The 22,558-nt window shown below is 36.8% G+C and overlaps 1 protein-coding gene across 1 annotated transcript in view; it reads right to left on the bottom strand.

The window, feature by feature from the left end:
• LOC125233751 (small conductance calcium-activated potassium channel protein) overlaps nucleotides 1-22,558 on the bottom strand; it is a 372,074-nt gene that overhangs the window by 217,667 nt on the left and 131,849 nt on the right. The window contains exon 3 of the mRNA XM_048139827.1: nucleotides 17,087-17,832. Within this exon, the coding sequence (XP_047995784.1) occupies nucleotides 17,087-17,827 (741 nt within the window). The 5' untranslated portion in view covers nucleotides 17,828-17,832. The remainder of the gene's footprint in view (nucleotides 1-17,086; nucleotides 17,833-22,558) is intronic.

The raw sequence follows: 22,558 nt of genomic DNA, 5'->3' as shown, positions 1-22,558 counted from the left end.
GAGGTTCTCAACGCACGCTAATCACGAGAACATCATACGAAAAACGAAGCTTAATTTAACAGACCAACAATGGGTTATATGTATAAAGAAGAGAAATATAAAAACATTTATTTCTACAGGAAAAACCAACTAAGTAGGTATTCGACTGTTTCATTAAATCGTATTTGATTGTCAACTAAATACATTCTGAATATATATACGACAAAGTAGTAAACAAAAAAATACAGGTTCTAAAATGCCATACACATAACGTACATTTCTTCATGTTTTCATATAAAACTTGCCTTCAAACTTTAAAACCGCATTATCTCAAAATCGCCTATTTACACATAGTCGGTATTTGCAGTAATAGACCGTTATCCTTTCCTTCGTCACATTACATGCAATACCAATTATAGTCCCTATAGAACTTTTTGGTAGAATGACATTGCTGATGTTTGTAAACAAACATCTTCTGGAAAAACATCTTAAAGACATTTGGTGTGTTTAGCCTGGCTTAAAATAAAGAATTTTGTTGATAGTTTTATTTGCAAAAATCAAATATGTACATATTAAACTTTTTTGTAGAACATAAGATGGCTACTTTAACAAAATGTTTAAATGCAAAAAAAAACTATACACCATTAAAAGGTTCTACTTGGCGGATACAGCATAAAAGTTTATATTAAATATTCATATCACATTCTGGCAGTTTATAATGCAACAAATTGACCATTAAGTAACTTTATGCGACAGCTATCTTTTGAATGCAGCGTCGTATCAATACATGGATTTTAACATATTGTAGCCCTCGAAAACCTTATTCTATAGGTGCTAAAAACTCGATTTCGTCAAAAAGTCACTTAGTCGGTATTTGCATTAATGGGACGACATAGACTTAAATACAGAGTTGCGGAAAAATGCGAAAACCCAATTTCAACAGGACCTATTTAAACTAATGAACAATTCGATATTCGGAAAAACTCTTGAGGATTGTGAACGACGCGTTGACGTAAAACTGGTCAACCAGTGGTATGACGAACGAAACAGCACTAAAAAGGTTACTTGTGGCGGTACTTTAATAGCAAGACCCAATTTTCATAGCGCCACAGTGCTCACTGACAACTTGGTAGCCATTCAAATGAAGCCAGAAAGAGTTGTATTGGATAAACCCATTTACATAGGATTCTCGGTATTAGAACTATCCAAAAACCATATGTACAAATTTCACTACTCGGTAATAAAACCCCACTATAGTGATCGCGTTCGCCTCTGTTATTCTGATACTGACAGTTTCATTTATGAAATTAAAACTAGAGACTTTTACCAAGACTTAAGAACACATTTCTTAGATTTCTTTGATACGAGTAATTACAGTCCTTTAAATGATTTCCAGATTCCTTTGCGTAATAAAAAGATTCCGGGACTATTCAAAGATGAGCTAGAAGGATCACTTATAACAGAGTTTGTAGGATTGCGGTCTAAGCTGTATTGTATAACTAGTACACACCCGAAAAAGGGCTTTGTAAAAAAAGCAAAAGGTACTAAGGCTGGTGCCATCAAAGATTTGACACTGGAAAATTACAAAGACGTACTTTTAAACGATAAAATCATTCGAAAAAGAATATTTTGTTTAAAACTATCAAACATGACATCTTCACTCAAACGGTCAACAAAGTTGCTTTATGTAATAAAGATGATAAACGAATTATTTTATCAGACAAAGTTTCAACTATGGCATGGGGTAATAGTTCTTTTTTGTAGATCCGAAACAAATAATGGAAAAGTTGTAACTAAAAGTAAGTGCTGAATATTATATGTTGTAGCGAATTTCAATGTACTATTTCAATTGTATTTACCGTGAAAGTGTTTCAAACTGTTATTAAACTTAGTTAACACAGTTAATCATGAAAAAAATTACACTTTATTTTAGCAGGATGAGGGATATCCACTTATACTCTGCTAACTCACTGCATTGGAAAATAAATATATATATATATATATAATAACGCACGTCTGTATTTTATGCTTTTATTTTGTATACTTATCTAATAAACGTATAAAAAATATGTGTTCAGTTTATTTCTTCTTATACACTCCCATACTTTCCATTTTTACAGGGTGTAACCAAAATACTGATCAACCGTTTAAGAATGTATTCAATATAGTACCTATTGTACAAATAATTATGTTATTTTTAAGTAGCTTTAACAATGTTTCCCAATGAAAATAATGTAAAAAGATGAATACATTCTTAAAAGGATGACAATTATTTTTGTTATAAGTTTCCTACTCAAAAGCCTGAGTGCTGTAGATTCATTTTTCTTTAAGGAAGTACAGAGCTATACCTATCTTATAGTAAATAATAGTTGCAAGTGCGCTCTGTGAGTAACTTTCACTCAGTGTTATAAATTATAATTAAATACATCAATTTCTTACTAATGATAATGAGTAAGTATACAAAGGTGTTAATTTTGCTCATCACATGTGACTCTCTTCTTTTGAGCTGTTTGATAAATCAATTAACGCCGACAAGTAACAAGAAGCTTATCTACCTAACCTGTATATATTGCATAGCTGAATAGAGTCTAATTTCTTGGCGCGTGCATGCCTACGCTGGCAAAAGCAGGTCAACAACATTATTGGAAAACTGCAATACTGACATTCTCTATCTAAATATATAAAAGAAGAAGCTGACTGACTGACTGACTGACTGACTGACTGACTGACTGACTGACATATCAACGCACAGCCGAAACCGCTGGTCCTAGAGATTTCAAATTTGGCACGTAGGTTCCTTATATAGTGTAGAGAAGCACTAAGAAAGGATTTTTCAAAATTCACCTCCTAAGGGGGTCAAATGGGGGTTCAAAGTTTGTATGGGGAAACAAGATTAGTTTGTCTATTTTATTCGAAACTTCACAGGAAGATTCCTTAAGACATATAACTGAATACGTGTTTCAGGTTTTTTGAAAATTTAACCCCTAAAATGGTGAAAAGGGGGTGGTAAAGTCAAAAAATCAATATGGGTATAGTTTTTATGGTTTATCGGGTCGCTGATCACGATAAATACAACGTTTTTAAAATCTAATGAGGCGGAAGTGAAATACCTTCTCCCCTGTTGTGGTGCAATGGGGTTTAAATATCAAAAAAATATATAAAAGAAGATATTGACTGACTGACTGATATATCAACACACAGCCGAAACCGCTGGTCCTAGAGATTTCAAATTTGGCACGTAGGTTCCTTATATGGTGTAGAGGAGCACTAAGAAAGGATTTTCCACAATTCACCTCCTAAGGGGGCAAATAGGGGTTCAAAGTTTGTATGGGGAAACAAGATTAGTTTGACTATTTTATTCGAAACTTCACAGGAAGATTCCTTAAGACATATGACTGAATACGTGTTTCAGGTTTTTTGAAAATTTAACCCCTAAAAGGGTGAAAAGTAAAGTCAAAAAATCTATATGGGTATCGTTTTTATGGTTTATCGGGTCGCTGATCACGATAAATACAACGTTTTTAAAATCTAACGAGGCGGAAGTGAAATACCTTCTCCCCTGTTGTGGTGCAATGGGATTTAAATATATAAAAGAAGATATTGACTGACTGATTGATATATCAACACACAGCCGAAACCGCTGGTCCTAGAGATTTCAAATTTGGCACATAGGTTTCTTATATGGCGTAGAGGAGCACTAAGAAAGGATTTTTCAAAATTCTCCTCTTAAAAGGGTGAAATGGGGGTTCAAAGTTTGTATGGGGAAACAAGATTAGTTTGACTATTTTATTCGAAACTTCACAGGAGGATTCCTAAAGACATATTATGACTAAATACATGTTTCAGGTTTTTTGAAAATTTGACCCCTAAAGGGGTGCAAAGGGGGTAAAGTCAAAAACACAATATGGGTATCGTTTTTATGGTTTATCGGGTCGTTGATCACCATAAATACAACGATTTTAAAATCGAATGAGGTGGAAAAGAAATTTTCTCCCCTGTTGTTGTGCAATGGGGTTAAAATATCCAAAATAGCCATAAGTATAGCTTTAGTTTTTATCTTTACTTCTGGTTCAAGAGATTTCAAATTGACACAGAAGTTCCTTAGAGGAGCACTAAGAAAGGATTTTTCAAAGTTCACCTCCTAGCATGATAATTTGACAGGGGCAAGGACAGGGACAGGGCCAGGGACAGGGACAGGGACAGGGACAGGGACAGTGGGGGTGGGGATAGGGATAGGGATCTGGCAGGCAATTATGGTCGCGCGATAGACGATAAAATATCAGGCCGTCCCTATCGCACTATTAGTAAGTGCGATATGGACGGCCAGATGTTTTATCATTTATCGCGTGACCATAATTGCCTGCCTGGATCGGGATCGGGATCGGGATCGGGATCGGGATCGGGATCGGGATCGGGATCGGGATAGGGATAGGGATAGGGATAGGGATAGGGATAGGGATAGGGATAGGGATAGGGATAGGGATAGGGATAGGGATAGGGATAGGGATAGGGATAGGGATAGGGATAGGGATAGGGATAGGGATAGGGATAGGGATAGGGATAGGGATAGGGATAGGGATAGGGATAGGGATAGGGATAGGGATAGGGATAGGGATAGGGATAGGGATAGGGATAGGGATAGGGATAGGGATAGGGATAGGGATAGGGATAGGGATAGGGATAGGGATAGGGATAGGGATAGGGATAGGGATAGGGATAGGGATAGGGATAGGGATAGGGATAGGGATAGGGATAGGGATAGGGATAGGGATAGGGATAGGGATAGGGATAGGGATAGGGATAGGGATAGAAATATGGATAAAAATAGGGGACGGGGACGGGGATAGGGATAGGGGAGGGACGGGGACAGAGACGGGACGGGAAAGGGGACGGGGACAAAGATAGAGATAGGGACGAGGACAAAGATAGACATAGGGACGGGGATAAGAATAGGGATTGGGGTCGGAATAATCGGTCGGCAATCGATATCTAGGCAGTGTAAAATGCAGGTGGCTCAGTGGGAAGGTATTAGTAAGTAGGCATCGGCGAGTATCCTGCATCCGTAATAACTATTACATTCAATGTGCTGTAAGAAGATCGTTGTTTGCTTGCCTTTTATATGTTTACGTTATGTTTGTATAAGCAAAATGTACTTTTTACCCTACCGACCATAGCGTCGAGATACTGGCTATGTGGGTTGTATGAAGTTTTCCCAGTATAAATATTTATAAAGGTAAAATACATACATATTCGTACCTACTACCTACGCTGTGGTCGCTGTGTAACAATTCTACAATCATTGCAAGAATTTCTTTAAAAACAATAGGTGTAAGGTACAGTCAGCCAAAACCGGACCGTACAGCAAATAGATCAGTTACAATGGCCCTTCAGTCGAGAATTGCCCCGCTTTACCTTAATCGAAATAATCGCGGACAGATGTACCTACAAAGAAACCTACGGATCCAAATGAAAATCTTATTTTTTGTAAACGTTTCAATAAGAATACTTTTATTACGCGGGCGAAGCCGCGGGTAAAAGCTAGTATTGTTATAATGTTCGCATGTTCGCATTTATGAATTTGATACAATAAGAAGTGGTCGTTCAAGTAATAAGTTCAAGTAAGTAATTATTTTATTTTTATTATATACTTTTAGTAAATATTATGTGATAATTTAAATACATTATTATTATTTATTTATTTAAACTTTATTTTACAAAAGAAAAACTTAAAATTACAAGAGGTAGATTTAATGCTTAATAGTAAGGCTTTATTAAAGGTAATACTTATTGTGTTACAGTTTCAACATGTGCGAACATTGTGACCCCGAGGATCCTTTTACCCATGCTCAAGAGTGGAACACCCAGACATTTGAAGACGCATATCCAGAACTTGCCAACAAGCATGACGTGACCATTACAGCACCATCAATAGAAACACCCAACAAAAAGAAAATAAAAACTAAACAGCGTGCTCCAAAACGTAAATTAAAATCATCCACTACTTTTGTGAAATGTAGAAAATCCGTTGCTGAGGGACCCCGTCTGATACAAATAAAAATCATCGGCTTACGTAACGGGCAGGAAAGCCAGGCAGAGAGTGATGATGAAGAAAATATGATCTTTAGTGCTCAATATATAGCCAGCGAACCAGTGGACAATGTTGTGGATTCGGCATACAGTTTAATAAATCAAATCTCTAAATCAATGTTACAAGAAAATTTCTGAGTTTATTGTTAAGGTTAAAAATGTATGTGTGCGTAAAATAAAAAAATAAAAAATGGGTCTTTCATTACAGACTTTTATTTATTATCATTAAAACATAATACAGTGCTTATTTCTAAAATAGTAAACATCGTTATAAATCTTGTGCAGACACAATAGTATCAAAATACCACTTTTTAATACATATAACATTTTTTAAAGCACATTTTTTTCATGATGCAGGCAGTTATATGCACTAGACTTATTACAATATTTTTCATGCAAATGTAGAAAATTAGGACAATCTTGTTCACCTAAATCTATTACAGCACAATTAGCACACAAATCTTTAACCCACTTAATTTTTTCCGCTCCTTTTACATAAATGTTCTTGTTATTTAAATGGTTCACAATCATTCTTTTAAATTCTCTGTGATCGACAAATCCTTCCCTCCATAAAATCCCGTGGTTTTTTTCTAACCATATTACTCTTTTTCTTTCTTGCTGAGATAAATGAGAAAACGTGTAGGGTGGTTTTATTAAAAAGACTTGCGTGTATTCTTTAGTACTAAGTGCGAATTCCTTTATTATAAAATCGTTATTTAATGATTTAAATCCTTGAACATCCACGAATAAGCTTTTAGTGCTCATGATATTTTCCTTGTTATATTGCTAAGAGGTCTATACTCTATAATGCTATCATTCAAAATAAGACAATACGCAGATGTTTGATCGGGTATATCCTCACTGCACTCTATTTCAACTCTGATGTCAACAACACCCGATTTTAAAGTGTCACTTTGTCTTGAACAATCCACGAAAAACAATGGTGCTATTTCTTTGAAATCGTAAGGATTTAACAAGGGTGCCTGACTACGATTATAGTAGGACTGTTGGAATTTAGAATATTGCTCGTATAATATAGCATACTTCTCATCGGAAAAACTAACATTCAAATTTTCATAAGGATAATATATAGAATTCAAGAAAACTTTAACCTCTCTCAAGTTACAATGATCGAAATGTGTTATATCTTTGTCGGACGCATTTTTCCTACCAGTTTTCAAACCAACTATAACATACCGAGGTTTTTCGATTTGAGATGAAGTTTTAATAGCCCAAGAGTGCTTGGAAGTTTTTGGCAGCAGTGGATATTCGAAGAGGTCCCAGTTTCTGAACGCAATTTGTATTGCACGATCTTTTTCCACATATTTAAGAAGATTCAGTCTTTCTCGATCGGAAACCTTAATATGAGGCATACGCCATACCACTTTTGATAAAGTAACATTGTCTATATATTCATTTGGGTTCAATTTAACGCTATTCAAGTTAGTGTTAGAGCGTAAAAGTATAAGTTCATGTTTGCAATTAATAATAATTTTGTTGTAGTCTTCAGCAAAGCCCAAAATTTTGTTTAATGGTATAGAAGCAGAAAATAAACCTTGGGTAACTTTAGTACCTTTTATGTCCCACCCCCACGACTTTGCCATTCTCGCTTCATGTTCACTCATGGATAAAAGAGATTTCATTGTTGTTGTGATTCCTGCATTTTTTATTTTGTCTATTTCAATTCCATTCAGTTCGTATCGAATGTCTTGAAAGAAATGGAGGACAGGGTTATTGGTAAACAGGACGCTCGACACGGGTTGTTTTGTTTCTCTGTTCATCACTGTAATAGTACCTTCTATGTATAATGTGCTAGCTGAAGGCAACACGTACATATCTTGCTGATTGATGGGTATGCGAATTTCATCGTTCAAATTAAAACTTGTAACGTAAGGTTTGTACGAGTGGTATTCATAACTTTCGATTGAGTTATCATAGCTAAAGGAGTTTGCTAAGTCCAGAATGCTCATTTTAGTAAACCGATTGATCTGAGAAACAAAATATTTTCACTAGTGAGCCTGCTTTTCGGTCTTCTTTTCTTGATAGCACCAAGGGTACTGCCTGATTTATCACGGTTCACTGCTGTTTTATTGAAATCAATCATTTTTTCCTCAGGTGTAAATATATTTGAATCTCTTCTCCGCGTAAATTTATCAATTGGTTGTTGGTATCTAGTAGTCTTATTTTAAGAGAACTTAAAGTATTTTGAGTGACGGGAAAATAAATAACGTTTTTAGGCGTCTCTATTATTCTATACCCTGGAGGCACATTAGGTACAAATTCATGAACTATATGGCTCGGTTTTCCGTTGATAAATGATCCACTAATGATATCACATTCGATTCGAACTATAGTCGTCGATAGAATGGACACTGGAAATGGAGATTCCATTAATATATTCGCAGGAACAGTTTCATTACCGAAACCTAGTAGTTTACCTATGGAGTTATCGCCACCAAAATGTATGCTCTTAGAGCAAAAAATAGATGTTTTTAGAGTATTATTATTACACAAAAGTTTAAAAGAACAGCCTTGAACATGTGTTTTTAAATAATCGTTTAAATCCTGGAGTTCATAAGAGCCTTCTGGTATCTCCAATACTTCACCCTCACCGTAGTAAAATTTGCAATTTCGACTATCTATGTTAGGTATTGAATTAAACGTAGATAAATACAGTAGACCACATTCGTATTCACCGTCCAATTGAAGTTCAGGCGAATAATTTGTTGTAAGACTAGAGGAGGTTCCCGTTATGGATAAAGTGAAAGACATCGTGTAAATGACATTTTTTTTATTAGTGTTAACAATTTAAACGCCTCTGCCAAAATTGTTTTAAATATTTTAAGCATAAATGACCACAATTTACAGTATTAAATTGTTGGAACTGCCTATAATTATATGAAATATCAAATCTTTTCAAATATATTATCAACTCTAATGGCGGTTTAATATCGCCGAAGCTATTATAATATTCACAATATTTTTTATCCTTTGCATAGGCTACCCAGTGAGTTCCTTGGTTTTTTGATTCGTCTAAGTTAATTATCGCGCATTCTCTACGCTTAGGAAGTTTGGGTAAGCGGTCTCTCATAAATACTCCTCTAAAATAAGGTATACCCGTTGAATTGTTGATAATATCGACATTTGTGAGAGCTCGACTGGGTAACCTACCATTTAGTTTTTTGAGGTTTTTAAGCATAGTCCTTTGCCATTTCTGTACGGTTTTATATGTAATCCTTTGCCCAACGCTATGGATTCCATCATTTTGTTGTGACGTTCAGATTCCGCTAGTTTATTTCTTGCCGCTTTATAGTCTCCTACAGCTTTAGCTATTCCTGCCGCGCCGCCTGCCAGAGAACCCAGAGCCGATAATCCCGCGAATATAGGAATTAACGGTAATATGCCTCCAGTTTTTGGAATAGGTATTATACGAGGTATCCGCATACGACTTGTGTTAGGAAATATTTTCTTCGCAGCTGTATAAGCACTGCTTATGATATTTCCATTCTTTTTTTCTTTAATTCGCTACGTATTTTTGTAACTAAGTGCTTAAATGACTTAACACCTGCCCCTGTCTTAATTTTTGATTTCATAACTTTACTAACCAGCCATGACGCCAGTTTTTCTCCTTTCCCAGCGTTTTTTGCATTCATACGTCGCTTAGCCATTTTATAAAGTTCTAAATCAGCCTTATGTCGATCCTCTATACGTGAATATTTGTCGTAAGCAATATCGTGCTGCATACAAGCTGAATCTAACCCGTTGATACCTTTATCACCCCGTCTTAAGCGTTCTTGTAATTTAGTTCCAGGGCCGCAATAATTGTACCCAGGTATGTGTAGTTCAAATGGAAGATTATTAATGGCACTATTTAAAAGTCCTCTTCCTTTCATAGTCAGTTAACTAGTGATAAAGTAACATTCGCATCAGTATTATAAATAGATTTACCTCTATACAACAGCACTGCGCTCAATCCAACTATTTTCGCTTGTACTAAGACCCAACCACTTAACGTATAGCTTGTTGCCTTTTCTTTTCATTATTTTCTCTATAAGATAAACATTAGGATACTTTGTTTTTTGCAGCTCTTGTTCATAAAAGGTGCCTAATATTGAATTTTTTCGTTGATCCTCTAAGTAATATGTAACGGGTATAGTATTCTTAACTTGTTTTATTGTAAATAATTCTGTAGACCAATTAGGCGTATAACCTTTATGAAAAGCGCCTTTGTACTTGCTTATACGTACGCAATCCCCTACACTGAATTTGTTGGCCCTTGTTTGTAGGTATGAGCGAGGTTTGTTTAGTATAGATTTTATTTCAGACTCTTTATGGAAATCAACATCTATCGGTCTACACCTTATTGTGCGATGAAATGTATGATTATATGAATTCACAATATCATGTAAAGGTTTTCCAAACCATTTGTAATTGCCAACAAAACTAAAATATTTATACAGTTTGCCTTTTAAAGTTTTTATAACCCTTTCTACAATTGATGCTTTTTTAACTGAATAGGTTGAATAATGGTTTATCTGCAAGGATTCCAAATAATTTTTAAATTCAGTATTGTAAAATTCTTTCCCCAAATCTGTCTGTAGATGTTTAGGTTTGCGTTTTGCAGTGTCAATTAGTTGCCTAAAAGCGTCTTTGGTCTCAAATTTGGTCTTAGATTTCATCGGAATTCCCCATATGTATTTTGAAAATGTATCAATGACAACCAAAACGTACTTATAACCCTTATTAATATTATGAAATTTTTGTAAATCCAGTAAATCTGCTTGCCACAAATCATCTATGCCTTTTAGTACAACTGAACGCCGCGCAAAATTTTTGCGAGCAGACCTATGAATTTCATTTACTATTTGGTTCTTTTCCATTACTGAGTCTGCTCAAAATACCCTCAGTTTCCTTTTTTGTATAAAAGTTCAAGTTCAACTGGCGCTGCAAGCTATGAATTTGTGAATTTATAGTTTCAAGCAAAGAATCCAATTCACTTTTTTTGTAAGTGCCACTAAAGAGTTGATCAACATATTGTTTGTTTACACCATCAGTAGACAGCACAGGTGTATTAACTCCTTTCAGTCGAGACGATTGTAAATCAAAATCGCCATTATCAGCGCGAATTAGTGCCCTTTCGCCAAATTCCGAAAATTCGAATACTCGTAAGCGTTTATGTACATGGTGTCCAAATTTATCAATGTTCATTTTGCTATGTATCATGCTTTATTAAAAGATTAAGATTGACTGCGGATCTAAAGTATCGTTAGGTCATTATATATCTTTCAATATATCTGATTCTTTCAATTCTTCAATTATAGATATTATTTCGTTATCTAACCCTGTATTACCAGCATCCCGGGATGCAATAAGTAGCTTTAATCTTTCAACTAACTCATTTGGATCATCCCAATAAACGTATGAAATATTATTGGTTACCTTTTTCATAGTTGGGAGCCCTTGTCCCTGGACATTACTCCCATTACTTTTTAAACGTTCTTTAGTATATTTAAACATAGGCCTTATGATTTGTAAATATTTTCTACCTTTGTTGCTTTTTATAGGTTTATTTGGATTAAAGTCACGCCTGTGTGCATTCGTTTCTAATAGCAGTAACTTATAATTAAGTTTATCTTCTTCAGTTATAACTTCAAGTTCAGGCACTTTTGTAAATAATAATTCCTTCAAACCCGGGGTTAAATTGTAAGTTTTTCCGCTAATTACTATACTGTTATTATCAAGCGCTACCACATGCGATCCGAGCATAATTTTACCACGTTCTTTGTGTACGCCAAAAGGGATATTCTCCAAATTATACGAAATGTTACCATCACTATTATCATCTCCGGGAGAATCTATCGAATCAGAAGTCTTAAAAGAGAACTCATCAGCTGATTCCTCGCTATTAATACTGTCATCTAAAGAGGCGTTGCTTCCATCATAAACGTCTCTACTTTTAGAGATCGTAGAATTCACACCAACGGTGTGAGTAGTACTTTCCTTATCACTGGCCTCAGGGCTGAATTTCAATCGCTTAATTGAGTTTTTCCAGTCTGTATCATCAGTCTTAAATTCGTCGCTAAGGTAATTATTTTCATTATTAAAGTTACTTTTTTTATTACTTTTAACCATCTCATTGAGAGGTTCTGTTATTGGTTTTAAAACTGACTCTAATGTCATTTCATTGGCCGTTTTGATGTTACGAATTAACTTAACTTTTCTCTTTACAGCCTCAGCTGACTGAAGCAGCTTCTCTTTTAAATTCTTCTCTTCGTTCATTACGATGCAACCTCGTTGGAATTATATGAAGAAATGGCGGTGTAATGTAATTGCGGCATTCTAAATACATTCATCTAAAATAATAAATGTATCAAAACCCGATCTATAGCATCCTGAATTCTTCGCACAATCCTTATTTATTACTAAGTAGTTGTGCGGTTGGTTCCATACAGTGGCACACATATCTCTAAACTGGTTCCATCGCATATCAGTTCCAACGTGTTCATCATAAATATGTCGTAAATTAATTTCGTCTTGTTTAAACAAAATAATCAGATTTGCATTATCTCTTATTAACTGTTTAGGTATTTTGCTGTAGGTTTGATTCAAGTAAAAACTATTAATGTTTTTGTGTCGTCCCATCGCAAAGTAATCCCTTATATTATTTTGATTTTCACATGCAACGTCATCAAATATGAATACAGAGTCATTAGCTGCATCCTGAGGACTCACGACTTCATCATTTTCGCGATATTTGAAATAATTTACTGAGGGAACCAATGACAACACTTTTTCTAGATAGTTGTATAAAGGTTGATAAAGAGTTTTTGAATACACATACACATTTTGAAAACGAATTCCTTGTTCATGTAAAAGAAGACCTATCATTAGATTGGTCTTTCCACAATTAGATGGTCCACAAATGACGCAACGGATTGAATTCGGTAAAAGTTTTCCATGATAAGAATTCTGTTTTGAACAGTTTGAAGCTAGTATGTCAAACCGAAGGGTTTGAGGTTGCTTAACAAACTTCATAGTAAATACTCGTTAGTTAGCAACGTCTTGTTATAATGAAATGTTAATCCATAATGATGACTTACATTGTCAACTCGATTAATATGCCTGCTTTGGCCGCGAAACGCTCGAACGGTATGAAGTGATTTTAAACACAACTATTATCGCGAAAGGATATCGATGTGGTTTAAACTTCCTAACGATGATGATACAATTCTTGCCCAGATATTTGAGGGTTAGGATGTATTTGGGAGTTTAGACCACTGGAATGAGTTTGAGCGAGAATCGCTCGAACGAAATGAAAGTGGTTTAAACTTCCCAAATATATACTACTGCTGCCGCTCACCGTTGACGCGCTTAGACCAATGTTGTGGCTGGGCCGTGAGTGTAAGACCTGAATGGACGCTCGGAACGCAGCCTTCAGCGGGGCGTGCAGCGCCACCCTATGAAGCGTCAACTCAGGACACTTGTGGGCATTTTCGCGAAAAAAAAATTCAAATTTTTTTTTTCTTAAATAGGTTAATGTTATTCCTACTCAGAATGACAAGTCCTTTCGATCATACTAGGTACAAAAAAACGTCACAAATTTAAGTTTTCCATTTCGTTACCATTTTTCAAACACTTTGTACAACGGTTACAAAGTGGGAAATATTATGCAAAATAATAGAACATTTTAGGACCATTTTTTGTCTCTTGTTGTTTGTCCTAGATCGAACGGGCTCGTGATTCTGAGTAGGAAAAACATAAAATTTACCTACCTTAGAAAAAATATTTTTTGTGATTGTTTTCACGAAAATGCCCTTGTATGAGCTTCAATTGTTTGACATGCACCCTGCTGCACTACCAATATGAGGGTACACTGAGGCCTTACACTAATATGACCTATCGCGTCGGTACGATCGCATTTTTTGTAAATGCTAAAAGGATGTACCTTTTTGTAACTTACAAAAAGTGCGAAAAGGACACCACGATGCGATAGGCTAAACCACAGGTGCTAGACCTTGGAGGTGCGAATGAGAATGACTCAGGTGACGTTTACACGGGTGTTTGCAAGTGATTTGTGCTGATAAGCTGGGGGCTAACCGTCCGACCAAGCGAAAGGGACGACACATTCGCCAACAAATGACTTTGGTGATAAATTCATTGATAGCCAATTTCGACTGTACAACGGACATGGGTTCGGATCTTTATCTATTGGAGGCCAATGCGGAAGCTTTTGCGTACACAGTCGATTCGATTCTATAGCAGATTTAATCGAATCTTATTAACTGTGTATTGAGTAGCTTTTATTCGATACGAACTCAAATCATATTTAAGTTTCAATTGTCTACCAGCTTGTTTTGTAGCTACGTGTAGCTGTTTAAACGAATGTTTTTTTTTTAATTAATGCATCTACGGTTGTACTCTCGTTATTACATCGCTAATTGGCTAAACTCCGTCCACTAGTCGCCGCGAGAACTCCTAGGTAGATGTCTAAAGAGGGGCCTCCAAAATTGGCCCGAAACATATCGCAGCAGTAGCGACATAATAACGTGAGTACGAGTACAACCATAGAATCATTAAATATTTGAATGTCTCACGAAAGTTTAACGTCTATAAATCTTTTTTTTTTTTCTGACTGAATTACTACTCATGTTAAAAAAAGACTAGTTAGCTGCATCCTTACATTATGCAAGCTTTTACTTGCTACAAAATAGCTAGCCAGATATTTCTCTAGTTCTCTCCAGAGCGAGTGAGTCTCCATTTTACTTATGAACCTTGTAGGTAAATTCGACATTATTTTCTAGGGCTGCTAGACAAAATTATTTTAAGTTCACTTGGCATGTCTGCCAAAGACATAACATATGTCGTTTCTAATAGATACTCCCGAGTGATTTACGACTTTTCCTAACAGAAGTGACACGTCTGCATCTAAGGTAATATTTTAAGGTTAGGCTATCGTCCTATTCCTTAATACGATCCCTCAAAGGGGTATTTTAGGTTTAAACTAGCTAAATTTAAGAGCAATTTCATAGATTTAATATAGATTAATTTTCTTAGGTATGTAAATAAATATATTTTTGAAAATGATTATTACTAGCAAGCTGGTATATCTTCTGGCCTTACCACATAACGTCACATATAACTTGTTACCGTATCGAATAAAATTAGTGCATTTGTGTTCAGGGGTTCTAAACCTAAGAGCTATCCTTACTATCATGCGACTAAACTCTAATCGTACTAATGTGCTGTCCGTTTCATGTTGTACAGTCGAGTGCGTTGGCTGTGCATTATAATTTTGGAGCCCACCGTTCTAACGTAGGTGACTGTATCGCCGGTCGCCTCAGTGAACGCGCGTCGCAAACGCTGCCGCCGAGTCTGCGACAGGGTTTGTGGACATAGTAGCAGGCCCTGTTGGTAAAAATGTCAATCAAATCGTTTGATTCGATTTTAGGACCCATCAAGGGCTACACAGCACTTACACGCCACATTGAGTTTTAACATGATTATGAGGATCTTTTATATTTATAATCGGCTGGCTGATATTTGAAATTCGAAAATCGAACCCTGAATCGAGAAGCCTAACTGTATTTTCTCCATTTTTACTTCATAAATTGTAACAAAATCGTGGAGTACAGCCGAGTACACAAATATATTTGTGTACATTTTTTCACGTTATTGAAAGGTAAAGAAATGTATTTACACATATTTATGAACTCGGCTATACCTACCTACCTGTTCAAGGGCATATACAGGAGTTTTTTTTTAATAAAAATTGTGAAAATACTATTTTTATTTTTTTGTAAAAATTAAGCGCCTCATACTACTTATTTAGTGTTGGATTTCTAAATAGGTACATATAAAACACTCCAACTAAATTAACTAAAAAAATCTTCTATATTTGATACTTACTAAGGTACGTGGGTGCTCTATTTATATTTCAACACATTCAAATACGTCAAGTAACCCATCACACCTCTATGAGACGAGAGCAAAGGAGGCTAAGGGAAGAAGATAATTATCTTGTCATCAAAGTAAGTTTAGTTTGTAACTGTTGTAAGTGTTGGGTGAAAAACCGCAAGTTGTTAAGAGTATTTGAGTTACTCAAATACTCTTAACAACTTGGTAGGCTCATTAACAGCTTGTTAAGGCGCGTTTACACTTTAAATTGTTATAATATTTATTTTTGTACAATTGTACCTATCTATACATATTACTACATAACAGTATGCATATCTTTATCCCTTAAACTATAGGTACCTATCTATTTATACGACATAACAATTCTGTTTTTTTTACAGTTACGCCTTAATAAAAACCACCTCCGGTGCAACCTTGCGGAAAATATGACTTGTTTCAATATCTTGTTTGAATATCTTAACCTAACGAAGACAGGATCAAAAACCAGGGTGGTTTTTGAACGGTTTCGTAACAAATTACGTTAATATTTTCATGTCAAAAAAATAAAAAAAGGTGATGTTTTATAATCTGTTATAATTTTAATCTGGGCTGTAATCTGTTATAATCATAAATAAATAAATTTGAATTTTAGGCATCAACTACATGGTGCCATGCCACGATCTCCACCAATATTATCGCGAATACGTTGCCATAAACTTTATTATCTTTCAACGATGAACACGTGCTTAATTGTTAACCGAGAAAGTTTTATTATGAAACAAACGTCTATCGCACCACGGTGATTATACAGCTGCTTCCAGCAATTCTCTTAACGCCCTAATTAGGTGCTTCCAGAGCCAGCTTATCGGACGGCCTACTCAGCATTCTCATCTTATTACAAATTCGTTTTTACCCGTAAATTGCTTTCTTTAAGCCCTTTTCAACGTTTAACAAGATAGCCTTTTGCGTTTGTCAGCAAATTACTACTTAAAATTGAATTTGATCTCATTCATTTCCAGTACTATCGTATTTCTTGCGGTAATGGTATGCGGGATGAAAATGGCAAACTATAAACGTAGCGAATGTTCTCATACTAGCAGCGCCATCTAGTGAAAGACACACTTACCTGTTTGAAGGGTCGCATCCCTCCGTTGATTCGGAGCGAGTCGGCTGCGATGCCGGCTATGCCGTCACCGGGTTCCCTCAGCTGCCGCAGCGAGGCGCTGGGGTGGTGGTGGGCGTGGTGAGGACAGTGAGCCGCGCATGCGCTAGACTCAGGCTGGGAGCTCTGCCGAATGATTCTCGTACTTGTCGCTGGTATCAATAAGGCTGGCGGATGTATGACCGGACAAGTGCTGACAGCGTGAAGCGTGTTGCAACCGCAAGGGTAGTGTAGCCCCGAGCGAACGCTTTCCCGCGACACAGATCGCGCTAGCTGCAACGCTGACATAGGCGCTGTAGATTGCCTCCGCTCGCAAACGCGACATCTAGCGTACGCGTGCGGCACTAACTGGCAGGCGGTCACCGACCCCCGATGCGAGCAGGTTGCTATGGGAGACACGAGTGTCTGCGGGCGGTCTGAGCCTTGGTCCCTGCATTGAAGTTCTATGTCTGGCACGCTTCTGGCGGCTCCTTCTTCCATTCTGAGGGATGTCCCGGATTCCTCGCTGCCAGGGCCGCCGGAGAGCTGTGGTCGCAGATGTGTGGTGCAGTCTTGCCGCTGCAGAACGGGCTTGGCGGATCTGTTCTCGGAGGGGACGATGACGGTGACTGAGGGACCGGAGACGAGGAGGCTGGCCGTCTCGTCGCTGCTTCCGTAGCCAGAGTTTGTGATGGCTTCATTGCTGTCGGTTGTTGGAACCGACATGTTGTCTGTAACAAAAAAAAATTTAGCATTATTAATTATTGGCAACGTACGTAGTAGTGGCGCTAAATGTCACAAATGCAAGTCAGGTAATAATCTTGCGGAATTTGAAACATTTGTGCTAGCGGCAGCCGGTGAAACTATTTAATTTAATTTGACAATATGAAATTTAACAGAGAAAAGCTTACAAAATGACTGCAGCGCCAGTACACATAACGAATATAAAATATGACGTTTAATTTAAAATATATAAGTAGTTACGTAGGTAAGTATCTGTAGGATGGTGTACCATCAGTCTAACTCTAATTGAGTTACTCTAACAATCTCTAAGTTTGTAGATTATTTTGATGGAGATATGTTATAGAATACCCTTAAATAATAGAGGTAAAGTCAGCAGAAAAACTGGATACGTTTCATTTTCACTCTACGTAACTTTATGTTATTTATAAGTGCTTGTACTTCAAACAAAGTGCTCTATTTAAGTTAGTATATTATTATAATATATTATAATAATTACTTAGTAGAAAAATAAATAGAGATAGAAAATGGAAGTTTCCTTGCTAATAACTTTACCTTATAAGTACATACTTAGAGGTGTAATATGTCGAGACTCGACCGCTGAAACCTATTACCCACCTCCGCAAACAAGTCATGAAAAAACTAATTAAGGGAACGCTATTTTCTCGCACGACGTATTTATCGTAGAATTGCGTTTTGTACGGTTCACAAATGCGTGTTTTTATTCCTAATTGTTTCATTTGAATAATATTTCGTCTAAATTATATAGTGTTGCGTGAAAAGCTTATGGCATTTTTGCTAATGTCACACAATTTTTGAAGCTATTATTTGTGATGAAACACTGAATTAGGAACATTTTGCGTTCAAAATACTTCTTTAATAATAAAACTTAGGGTGAGGAATGAACTAGATATTTTAACTTGATTGTAATGCATGAGTTTGGCGTTAGATATGAGAGAGATAGAAACCTCACAGTTGGAAAGAATATTATAGCTCGCAACTATGTACCTATTTAGGCAAAAGTAAGCATTGTGTATACTTCGGATGTACTTAATGTGGCACCGCTACAATCTCTTTTATTTGCCCAAAGGCTGACCGCTTTTTGTACACTGAGAGAAATTTGCATTGTGAATTTAACAAGTTCGACTTGTTGCGGTTTATCCGTTTGAATCAGCCAAACGTATGTTTAAAACAATATGTGTCAGGTTGTTTTTATAAAATCGACTTGTTGATTCAAATATATTGCCGATTCAAATGACAAGTAGCTTGTTGTTTGAACCAAAGAGCACGTAGGCGCTATTTTAACCAAAAAACTTGTTGAACGAACATGAAAACTGGTTGTATTTTTTCTCAGTGTACAATTGTAATTTCTTTGCGCACAAATGACTAAATTCATATTATAGGACATTCTTACACTGATTGAGCTCCACGGTAATCTCAAGAAGGCTTGTGTTGTCAACGTAAAAACCTAACCCTAGAACCTCGCCATTTTTTAGCCCACGTCACTATTTCACAAGCGAAATTTATTTTTCCTTTTCTTACTAGAAACAGTAAAATATTTTCTGTTCTCCACAGGGACTAAAGTCACGGATTACCTCAGCTTCAGTTGACCCAAAAGGATACCCGGTGTTAGATGAGGATAGATACGGCAAACGAACTGTGTGGATGTAGGAAATATATTGCGTAGCTGCGAGATTAGGACGGAAAAGAAAAACAAGAGAGTTATTACACCTATGCCAACTTTTGACCCTTTAACCTCGTGTTTAAACTTTAAGGTACAACGGGGCAAATCTCGACTGGGGGACAATTGTAACTAATCCATTTTTTTCCATTATTACACTATGATGTTGAATTCTATATGACTGAACACGCCTACCATGTGTAACCGGTGGACACTGGACACTCTATTTAATAATGCAAATATTGTAAAACATGGAAAAAGTGGACCAGTTACATTTGCCCCCCAGTCGAGATTTGCCCCACTGTACCTTACATATTCAAAAATCTATTTTGAATTTTTATTGTGTTACAAAGTGGTCTAAATTAAACCGGGAAATGTTGGATTAACTGTTATGTATCAAAAGATTGTATGAAACGGAAACAAGCGAATGATGAGATGACGGACGATAGAGAGGTATAGAAGAGAATGACATGCTGCGCCGACCCCAAATGACTGGGATAAGGGCAGGCAAATGATGATACATATACATACATACAATCACACCTGTATCCCATGAAGGGGTAGGCAGAGCACATGAAACTACTCAAGTTTCAGTGCCACTTTTGGCAAATAAGGGGTTGATAGAAAACGAAACTGTGACATTGCAGTGACAGGTTGCCAGCCTCTCGCCTACGCCACAATTTAACCCATATCCCACAGTCGCTTTCTACGACACCCACAGGAAGAAAGGGGGTGGTGAAATTCTTAACCCGTCACCACACGGATGCACGGCGAATGATGATGAATGATGAAAAGGTTTAATTCAAAAACAAAACAATTTATTGCCCGTGTGGTGACGGGTTAAGAATTTCACCACCCCCTTTCTTCCCGTGGGTGTCGTAGAAGGCGACTGTGGGATGTGGGTCAAATTGTGGCGTAGGCGAGAGGCTGGCAACCTGTCACTGCAATGTCACAGTTTCGTTTTCTGTCAACCCCTTATTTGCCAAGTGTGGCACTGAAACTTGATTAGTGCTCTGCCTACCCCTTCAAGGGATACAGATGTGATTGTATGTATGTGTGTATGTAATACAATTTATTATTGAACTTGGGAGGTTAAAAATGGTGACGGTGTTGTAAAAATCGATAAAATCAGGCCGTTTTTAGGGTTCCGTAGTCAACTAGGAACCCTTATTTTGCATATAAGTACCTATAGGTTGAAAAATCGCGAGCTCGACATACGGGCAAATCAAATCTGCCCCAGGAAATGGAAGATAGGCAATTACTCTACGAAGAGCAAAGGTCTTAAGTTATGATGACGTTGACAAAGTATAAGGTAACGTATAAGTGAGGTAACTGAGGTATTTCTTTATCCCGGCCAATAACATGGACAAAACCAATAACTTGTGTTTATTTTCAGCTACCTGAGAACTATAATATAAGGGCCACATCTTCCTTGCGTTATCCAGGCATTAACGACGTCTCATGGGAGTCTGGGGTTCGCTTTGACAACTAATCCCAAGATTTGGCGTAGGCACTATTTTTTACAAAAGCGTCTGCCATCTGACCATCCAACTCAAAGGGGTTACTTGGCCTTATTCGGAATAGTCCGGTTTTCTCACGACGTTTCCATAATTAGGGCCACCATGACTCGATATGGCATTTTTTTTTATGGAAAAGTAGAAACACCAGTGGCATAAACTTATTACAACATACAGGCCCAACAACAGAAAAGTTGTACAAAAGACCGACCAAAATCATGACCGTGAAATGTAAATAAGCTCAACAAAATTAGGATTATTTTTCATAAATACAGATTATCTTTCGGGGTACATACAGTGCCGGCCAATAAAATATCACATTCATGTTTTATCCGGGTCTCTATTGGTTCCCATAATTTTTTTAGTCCGATTTTTACAATCCATAACGTTGTTAGTCATAATTTTTAATAGTCATATTATCATTAGTCATAAAGTTGAATGTCAGAAATTGGAGGTCAGATTTTTGCAAGTCATCATTATTGTTAGTAATAAACATTGTTTGGCATAATAATCAAATTGCATTTTGTATTATGGACATAATGTTGAAAGCAATAAACATGTTTGTCATAATTGTCGTAAAGTATATTTTCGCAAGTAATAATGATTACTGTCCACATTAACTTTAATCATAACATTCAATGGGATCTATATTATTTTTCATTATAAGGAACACAAGGTAACTAACGAACCTACCCGAGAAATGAAAATTTTCTCGTTGGGCTCACTGATTTTCCCGCCATTTCGTCTTTTACATGTTATGTGTTTAATTTTTTCATGTCGCTTTTAAGAATATTAGGCCCCGCCAGCGATTCGACGGAGCCCCGCTATGCGCTATGCGGGGCTCCTATTTCTGCTCTAAATGTCACAAGGTAACTAACGAACCTACCCGAGAAATGAAAATTTTCTCGTTGGGCTCACTGATTTTCCCGCCATTTCGTCTTTTACATGTTATGTGTTTAATTTTTTCATGTTGCTTTTAAGAATATTAGGCCCGGCCAGCGATTCGACGGAGCCCCGCTATGCGGGGCTCCTATTTCTGCTCTGAATGACACAAGGTAACTAACGAACCTACCCGAGAAATGAAAATTTTCTCGTTGGGCTCACTGATTTTCCCGCCATTTCGTCTTTTACATGTTATGTGTTTTATTTTTTCATGTTGCTTTTAAAAGTATTAGGCCCCGCCAGCGATTCGACGGAGCCTCGCTATGCGGGGCTCCTATTTTTGCTCTGAATGACACAAGGTAACTAGCGAACTTAGCTGAGAAATGAGGATTAAAATACTCAATGAGCTCACTGATTTTCCCGCCATTTCTTCCTTTGCATGCTGATTTTTGTAGTATTCGGCTTCGTCAACGAGTAGAAGGGGGGCAGGGGTCCTATTTCCGTTCTAATGGACGCGAGGTAAATGCGGACTACCAATAAAGTCATAAGGTATATATAATGTATCGATTTTCCACATTTTCGTTAGTCATAATTTGGTTTTTCTCAAAAACGCGTAAGTTTTCAGGATTGCCATAA

This window comes from Leguminivora glycinivorella, chromosome 15, assembly GCF_023078275.1.
Source record: "Leguminivora glycinivorella isolate SPB_JAAS2020 chromosome 15, LegGlyc_1.1, whole genome shotgun sequence".
NCBI lineage: Eukaryota > Metazoa > Arthropoda > Insecta > Lepidoptera > Tortricidae > Leguminivora > Leguminivora glycinivorella.
This window is presented reverse-complemented; position numbering and strand designations above follow the sequence as displayed.